General features: G+C 34.4%; 1 protein-coding gene across 1 annotated transcript in view; it reads right to left on the bottom strand.

Moving 5' to 3' along the window:
* LOC110453685 (transmembrane protein 94-like) overlaps positions 1-9,655 on the bottom strand; it is a 62,199-nt gene that overhangs the window by 35,954 nt on the left and 16,590 nt on the right. The window contains exons 7-11 of the mRNA XM_021502751.1: positions 8,403-8,489; positions 7,455-7,568; positions 6,537-6,704; positions 4,893-5,061; positions 4,465-4,517 (exon numbers count right to left, since the gene is read on the bottom strand). Of these exons, the coding sequence (XP_021358426.1) occupies positions 4,465-4,517; positions 4,893-5,061; positions 6,537-6,704; positions 7,455-7,568; positions 8,403-8,489 (591 nt within the window). The remainder of the gene's footprint in view (positions 1-4,464; positions 4,518-4,892; positions 5,062-6,536; positions 6,705-7,454; positions 7,569-8,402; positions 8,490-9,655) is intronic.

The following is a 9,655-nucleotide window of genomic DNA, read 5'->3' on the forward strand; positions in this document are numbered from 1 at the left end:
CGCCCCTAAGCCCCCTGGGGAGTCAGCCCCACCATTTGTACAATTTTTAATCACCACCACCTAGGGATGCTTCCAGTCAAATATGGTTGATATCCATTTCTTAGTTTCAGAGAAGAAGTCGCTTAAAGCAATATGGGCAAATTGACCCCTTTTGGCCCCGGCCCTCAGCCCCCTGGGGGGTCAGCCCCACCATTTGTACAATTTTGAATCCCCACCACCTAGGGATGCTTCCAGTCAAATTTAGTTTAATTCCAACCAGTGGTTAAGAAGAAGAAGTCGTTTAAAGAAATTGTTGACGTACGGACGGACGACGGACGCCACGGTATGGCATAAGCTCACCTTGGTCCTTCGGACCAGGCGAGCTAAAAATGTTTGTAAATAGAATACGTAATTCTATCAAATTTGTGTTTTATGACTATGGTACCATCTGGGTTTGTGTATACATTAATTTGTATGAAAACAAATTTTATTTTCTTAATATCTGGTCAAAAATAAATAAAAATTATACAAGTCAGTAAGCATTAGTATTTTCATGTTCAATCTTCAGATACTTAAAGGGACAATTTAGTGAAGTAAGGTTTTTTTATAACCTTGTCACAAAACTCTTCATGATTATATGGTTTGATACTTTCTATGAACAATTCATGTCGAGAAATTGACAAGCGACAATGTTTTCTTGGCGTTTTTAATCAGTAATTGAGAAATCCTTAACTGTACAGCCATATGTTTTAGCGGCAAACAAAAATGTCTTTCCAGCCAAGGAGAGGAGGAAACTTCTCGCTTTTTTTGTCTAGCCTCTCTGAATACAAGTATATGCATCTATTTTGAATCAAACTCATCTTCCAACAGCTTCTATAACATCGTTATAAATGAGTGATCTATTTAACGTTTAAACCTATTGATATCATACTTTCTGCGGTTTGAAATTCTCCCTGCGGCACCCTCAGTGTGTGCATGCTCTAACTGAACCTGTTCGTTATTATTCAAATCCAAATGTGAACAGAAATATCTGATTAGAGGTAAATATTATGATATTTATAATTCTTACTTGCGATGAGTTATGTGCGAAGTCAGACTCACGTTGGTTGACAGCGTAGTGTTGTACAATGTTTACTTCTCACTGAAGCCCGGATATTGCACTATATTGGTCGTAACATTTTTCATCTCCGGCTTTCCCAAAAGATGAAACTGACCACACTGGACATTGGCTTCAGGGCATGTCATTATCAACTGCGTAAACTTTCGTTAGGAGATATATATTTTCAGTATCGACTTGATTTTCAGGTAATCAACAAAAATTACTTCATTAAATTGTCCCTTTAACAACATGGTCACAATAACATTATATAATGACATCATAATACACAAAGGGAGGTAAATGCTATTTTTAAAAGGCTATTTAATTTAGGTTTGAATAATTTGAATGACACTTTTCTTTCTCTTTGTGTTCAAAAATGGTGTCCCTGTATATTTTAACAAGAGCTGTAGGAGAACAGCATAGCTTGCCTATTAAAGTTATTTTTGTAAAAAGTGCTAATAGTAATTGGGCCATTACAGGATGTCCCATCTTAGATAATAGATCAGGAAACTAGAACTACATTGTCGATGGCACACTCCCGCTACCCCCCCAAAGTAACCCCCATTCCAGATTACCATATGCAAAAATAAATTACTGTAAAATGTAGAACTCATGGTTATTTTTGATTTGATATGCTAAAAAACCATACAATTTTTTTTTTACCCCCAGGACTCCACCCCTCTGGCCCGGTCCCTAGGGGTCATATCAATATTCTTAAAGCTTGGTGCACTTCCCCATACGTATATCTACCATGTCTAAAAGTTTCAAATTCCTATTTCAAACAGTGTAGAAAAAGTTAATTTACCCCTTATCCCTCAACCAACGTGACCCTGTGATTTGATTTTTCTACGTTCTGAAGTATGTATATGCTGTTTATGTACTCAGAGCCCGGCTCTCAAATGAGTTCCTGTTTCTCCTCTTGAGTACTCTTTGCAGTCTAAATTTTGTGTATTACATGACATTGATAAATTTATTAAGAAGTTCTTTCCATTGAAACAGTAGGATCCTCTTTCGTCATGTCTTCACATGTGCCACGTCTTGATTCATTATATTTGCTGATATTAAAGTTATCATCTGTTTGTAATTTTTATTTGCATAATATTCATTTTAGATTCTTTTGTTTTCTTTCACTGTTTATCACTCTTGACTTATCTAATACCCAATTCATTTTCTGGTCTTTGATCAAGATTTGGTTGCGATTTTTTCTCGTTGGATACATATAAACATTCCTTAGATTATGAGTAGTAACCAGTGGTATCATTCTACTTATTTTGGTGTGTTTTCTGGTAAACTGAAGTAATGTTTTCCTGTCTATTTTCAGTGATAATTTAATCTGTCTATGATAATACCTCAGGCTCACAGGTACTTTTGTTCCAAATACACACATACTTGTACAGCTTCCACTTTTCGAAAGTATATCTTTTGAACTCCTCTCCACACTTTTTTACGATCTGACGACATAATTCCCATTACTATCGCTGTTCCCTTGATCTGTATAAAATGTTCATTTTTGAAGGAAAACATGTTTATATTTAGAATAAGTTCCATTGCATTTAAAAAGAAAAAACGATAGTGTATATTCCCGGTATTTTTATCAATCCAGTATTCTATAGCTTTTAATCTGTTATATTAGTGTTTAATCTAAACTGGTGTGTTGCATTAGTGTTTAATCTCAAGTGGTGTGTTATATTAGTGTTTAATCTCAACTGGTGTGTTATATTAGTGTTTAATCTCAACTGGTGTGTTATATTATTGTTTAATCTAAACTGGTGTGTTATATTAGTGTTTAATCTCAACTGGTGTGTTATATTAGTGTTTAATCTTTACTGGTGTGTTATATTAGTGTTTAATCTCAACTGGTGTGTTATATTAGTGTTTAATCTCAATACATCAAGTGCCACTGATTCGGTGGTGCGGTTCAATTTTTCTGGTAGGTGATTAAGAAAATCCAGATGATAAAACTTCTGTCTGGGATGTATCCATGGTGAAAGTTAAGTTGGACTAGGACTTATAAATTCTAAGATACATTACCTAACACACAGCTCAACTAATGGTAAATGCTAATAAGCATTGCTAATTTTCAAGTACAAAGTAAAAAGGTTACGAAAATAGAAACGAAAATCTATTGCATATGGAAGTTATTCCAACTGGAAACTGTTCATGCTTCCAATTTCACCAATTAGCATAACTAGGAACCAATCGTGTTGTGACATCAAATTCAACCTTTAACAGAAATTCCTTCCTTGTTTATAATGGACGTTTGTCAATGGTTACCACTTACCGCTAAAAACAGTTTATTTAAAATTGCATGAGCAAAAACAAACCACCTAGGAATATAAAATAAAATGTCTTTCTTGTTTTGAATGTCAATATAGAAATTGAAATGGATACTCTTTATACAATGAGGGTATGAAATGGATACTCTTTATACAATGAGGGTATGAAACGCAGTTGCATTGCTTTACATGATATGGTAGTGATGTTTGTAAACAACTGATGGTGGCATAGCATACACATGCATATGTATGCTTGTATGCTTAAGCATACACTAAATTTTTATTTATTTCTTTTTCAATTATGTATTTTTATTTATTTCTTTTTTATGATTAATATGGACCGTCAGTATCAATTATGAAAAAAAAGAAATAAAAAAATCTTCTTCAAAATTTTAGTCAGAAGGAACATATACCGTATTGTCCTCAGATAATTGTTTTAGGTCCTTTCAGTCTTAATTGAATTAAGTAAAATTAAAATAAATTAAGTAAAAAATTTACTTGTTAATAATTAGACTAAAAGATGTTCACAGAACACGGGAGATTGCTTCTAAGCATACACTCCAAAAAATGTTCTGCTGCACCACTGACTGAATTGTATAAGGTCATACATCGGAGATATTCCATATCTAATTTAGTCAATATCCATTCCATTGTTTTCACAGATTGACGACAAACAGGTGGCAGGTGATGCAATATGGAATAAGCTCACAGGCTAGGTGTTAGGTGAGCTAAAACAAAGGCACTAGGGCTCAATTTTTGAAAACAAAAAATGGTTGAAATTCTTGTACTGCAGGAGTAGTAGACTTGATTAAGTTTTGTCAGCTGAATCAACCCTCTTACATAACTCGTTTTGTAGAAAAAGAAACAGTATTGCAGTCACACAAGCAAAGCTTTGTTTTATCTGTAAAATGGTGTTAAGTTAAAAAAAAATCAGTGTAGTACTTTAAAAGGATTGGCCTGAAAAAAAATAGTGTGTCGACAGTAAGAAGGCAGAGCTGACAGACGATCTGATTCCAGTACCCACCCCCTACATTAAGGGGTATAACCTTCATCAATATAAATTAGCTGTCAGAAATGAGTCCTGCTAAGTACGAATGGAGATGTTCCTACCTTGCTGTCATGAGTCAGGTCCAGGACTTCTACATGGCTTGGAGATTCGTAGGCTGCAGAGTCAAATAATTAAGAAATTAAAAGCAGCCATGTCATAAAATTGTTTTTGATAATACATGTGACGTCTTTGACTCTTGCTGCCGCATAAACAAGATATACTTTGGAAGGAAAATGGTTTTTATCCAATTAAAAATGTGTTTCTGCTGATTGTTTTAATTTCAAAGCATGACTGAAGTGTACGTTTTATGCAGTAAAAACAGATGTATTGCATACAAATGGTATTATATGATAAATCAATCTCATTGTGTTTTTATATGTTCCAAAAGATGGGCCTTGAGATAAACTGGGGCACTAGGTTTCTTTGTCTGGTAAACAAAGGTCTATATAATGTTGTATTTTGTATAGGATCTCTGACAGGAATTGTCTACCTTTGATGAGGGCAGGCTTGGTGTCATTTCCCTCCTTTTTCTTGTCAGTGTCAGAGGATGAAAGATCCATAGTCGGGTTGTCCTTGTTGTATGAGGACAGAAAAAAGACTTTCTCAGCGCTCGGGTTTGGCCAGGACAACAGGCCCTTCTTGTCAACACAGCACAGGGACTGAAAAATAGCAACACAGAGATCAAGCCAGCAGTAGAAATGAAAATAGCAAGTAGCAACACAAGTTATCAAATTAATTAACTCAGAGATGTAAAAAGAAAAAAAAAGGAAAACCAGGTGGACTGACAACAATCAGATGATATGTATTAAATTTAGTCCATATGCTAATCAGCTGGTTTAGACCTGTGTCTATTAAAGGATGTTGGACATACTATGTATGACACATGCAGCCCCATTTCTACGTCTGTGTATTACCAATGGGTAAGATTAAATAAGTTTACACAGAATAAGGAGAGAAAAAACACAGAATAACTATAATGTGAAATATTTATTAACTAAAATTTTAACCTACAAACTAGCATTGAACATATCTTCAATAAGATTCATCAGTTCGGAAATATGTGATATCAAATTTTTACTTTTTACACAGACAATGTACGTACTAAACATGTCGCAACGTTTCAAGACCAACTGGATCCTTTGTCAAGCTATGACTGATGACTGAGCTATGACTGATGACTGAACTATGACTGAGCTATGACTGATGACTGAGATATGACAGAGCTATGACTGAGCTATGACTGATGACTGAGCTATGACTAATGACTGAGCTATGACTGAGCTATGACTGATGAGACTGAGCTATGACTGATGAATGAGCTATGAATGATGAATGAGCTATGACTGATGACTGAGCTATGACTGATGACTGAGCTATGACTGAGCTATGACTGAGCTATAACTGATGACTGAGCAATGACTGATGACTGAGCTATGACTGAGCTATGACTGATGACTGAGCTATGACTGATGACTGAGTCAGTCATAGCTTGACAAAGGGACCAGTCGGCCTTGAAACGTTGCAACAAGTTTAATACGTACATTGTTTGTGTAAAAAGTAAAACTTTGATATCAACTAGCATTTAACTGTTGTCTTTCTGTATAATGATGACTAAGTTTCATCAAAATCAAGTAATATTTGATTACATTATTGTGTAAAATCACCCACTAAACAGAGATAGTGCACCAATTCTGCTTAAATTAAACTCAACCTAGGAGCAACCTAAGTGTTTGTAATTTGTTAGAATATTTATCATGAATTTCATCAAGACAGGACCATATTTCAACAAGTTATCATTCTGAAATGATAAATGGACAAATGGACTGGTGTTCATTATATACATTTTCTTTTGAAAAAAAGAAGCTTTTTTAGAAATATATATATGTGTTTGTATGTTTTGATTTACAGATAGGAAACTTCACTGTTGAATTAACTTACTTTCATTTACTAGCTTCTGTGTAAAAATGTAAATATTGAAGTCCTGTCCACAATACAACCTGATAATTATTGTAAATAATTTAAGACAGTACATATAAGAGGACTTCTATATATCAGTGATGGCTGATAACAGTACAAGGGATAACAATGCTGAACATAACAATATGAGACGCGATGGTGCTACTTATGTACATACGGTGACAGAGCCAAGGATATGGGAGATGTTGACTCGTCGTGTGGGTGCAGGGGCACGACCAGATAACACAAGCCAGAACCAGTCTCTGACCAGTGTCCAGTCCATGTTCACTCTTGCCTCATCCACAGATATGGTACTGTTGGTGCTGAAGCTGTCCTCACAGGTAACCTTAATGGAAACAGTGTAGATACGTATTTGAATAAAGCAATTTTACACAAATATTATCAAAGGTTATTCATGATTTGAAGATAAAGAATAATAATTTATTTCATATGTAAAATTTCATCTGTAAGACCAAATAGTAATGTTTACATCCCGGTAATACACATTAAAACATTTCAACTAAACATTTTCAATACAATAATTAAATGAAGCACTATTAAATCTCATTTTAATGGTCAAAGGGACACAACTTTGTCACTGTAAGAAGTAAAATATTTCAACTAATGGAAATAAAGTAAAGTAAAAAACTGGATATAATGCCACTTGTTCCATTTGCCACCTTGCTTCATGACGACATATTTCAAAGTCTCTCTTCCTTAAGAATTTCTTTATATAATTTCTGCAATTTATTGCAAATCTCCAATATAACTCCAAAATTTCTCTGGACAAATGGTGGCAGTTTCGGCTAGCTAGGCTATCATGTTTCAGCCAGATGTCATCAAAACCAGTAGCCCTTAGCTAGCCTGAACCTGTGAACTATAATTAGTCTATGGAATCAGACATTGCTGCTCCTTCTTTTCTATTCTTTATATTACATTATTACATTATAAGTCATAATGTGTTGCTGTAATATTGTATGTTTACATAATTGTTAATACAATGAAGGGAAAATAACACTTGATTAGAGAAAACTAAAGTTGAAGGTCCTTTTTACTGGGAATGAGAACTAAAGTTGAATGGAAATATGACACATACCTTTGTATCCTTGGAAACACTGAATACAGCAAAGACCCGTGCCTGGCCGTAGAAGTTGAGGAGACGCCAGGCCAGAGGGAACAGTAAGGGAAGTAATGGGAGCAGGGTGTGACTCTAGTTAGGATGAAGCAACAACATGTGAAGGATATAATTACAAAATACACTACAGCATGTAAATAACAACGAAAGTCAATAAATCAGTAATTAACAAAAGGTCAATTAAAGAGACCCTCCTTTGACATAACATTGCTTTTCCAAACAAAAGGTATTTATACTAAACTGTACCTTCATTTAGTAAATACTAATGAAGGTTCTCCCTCACTGATTTATGTGAGAAACATATATTTTTATTCTCTAAACCATTAAAACGATGTTCAAGAAGAAAGTCAAAGTACACATGGCTACTCATATTAATTTTTAAATATGGACCTCATGATGAGAATTCAACATTTCAGAAGAAATAACCTGAGTTGAGACATACATCCTATACAGTTCTGTTAATACCCGGAAAATTTGTTAGCCAGCTTTTTATTTTCAAAGTGTTTTAAGGAGAGAAAGGGCATACAAAATGAATATTTAATCAATAATGACATTGTAAAATGTGTGTACCTCAAAGCTTTTTAAACCCATGAAAATTACTGGAAGCCATCATAATAAAGAGTCCTTCCTTAGAGGGTGGGTCTACTTTATATATAAGGTGACAATTATTTGTGTCCCACCCAAAAGGAGTAACTTACATGAAAGGTGAACAGGTGACAACGAGAACAATAACAGGATCATTTATATTCCAGTGGTGAAATTTACAGGTAATTATAACACAATGATTATTTGTGTACTACAGGTGAAAGTTACAGGTAATTATAAGACAATGATTATTTGTGTACTACAGGTGAAATTTACAGGTAATTATAAGACAATGATTATTTGTGTACTACAGGTGAAACTTACAGGCAAGATGAGGATCATTTCTGCCCAATGTCCAGAGTGACCTTTGAGATACACCAAGCGCACAACATTGGTGATCAACACCAAAATCTGAAAAACAAAAATAAAAGCATTCGCTGTGACAGGAACAATGTGAACATGTTATCAATTGGTTTCCATTCTTTTTTTGCAAAAATAAAAGATTTCAGAAGAAATTAGAGATATGTTATAAACCACAATGTTAAATATTCACTGTAAATTATAACCTTTTCAGTCTAGACATCAACTAGATATTTCATATGTATTCACACACCCAATCATCACCAGCAACACAGCTAAATGTGAAATCTAAAGTAAAACAACAGCCAGGTTGAGATTTTGAGGCCCCATTAATTGCTTCATGAATTTCAATCTATTTACTTAAAAACAAAAATCATGAAAAATTCACTTTCTTAAATAATCAACAACAAGTTCACAACTTTTGATAATGGGATGCTTTAATTTAAAGCTGTGAAAAACTGTAAGCTAGGTTCAACCAAAACAAATCCATACCCTTTATTATTACACCTCATCTACACATCAGAGTGTTCATAACATAACAGGGAAACAAAATGTTGTGCTTCCATCTTGTGCTCACATTTCCCAAATCCTATTTCCTTTTATTGAGAGACTCTCTAGAAAAAGTTACAAAAGGCACCCCACTCGAGTTCCTAATGACTGAAGTTGACGACCATAATGGCATGGCAACCTGATCATCCTTATTGTTTTGTTAATGTTCTATATCCGTATATTAATATATTTATTGTCTGTGTGGTAAGGGAAACATGATTCTTCTTCTTCCTTGATTTATCATAAATATTTCACTTTGGCTTCATTCTTGTGAAACATCATCAATCTTGGGGAAACAAAGAATTGTGTTTCCCAGCTACAAATGATATAATTATATCAAGTGCTTATAATTCACAGTGGTTATAGCTTTGTTAATATATTTGCAACCCGGAAAAAGGTAAGAGAAAAGTAAAGTCTTCATTTAGCCTCTATGATACCTTCCCTTTCATGTGGACTTGTATAATGACCTAAAGGCAACAGGCAGAATTCTGTGCTTTAGCTAGATTGAGAAGATGACATACCGTAACTATGTTACTCACCAAGACAACAGACAGAACTCTGTGCTTTAGCTAGATTGAGAAGATGACATACCGTAACTGTGTTACTCACCAAGACAACAGACAGAATTCTGTGCTTTAGCTAGATTGAGAAGATGACATACCGTAACT

Source organism: Mizuhopecten yessoensis, unplaced genomic scaffold, assembly GCF_002113885.1.
Source record: "Mizuhopecten yessoensis strain PY_sf001 unplaced genomic scaffold, ASM211388v2 scaffold7479, whole genome shotgun sequence".
Lineage (NCBI taxonomy): Eukaryota > Metazoa > Mollusca > Bivalvia > Pectinida > Pectinidae > Mizuhopecten > Mizuhopecten yessoensis.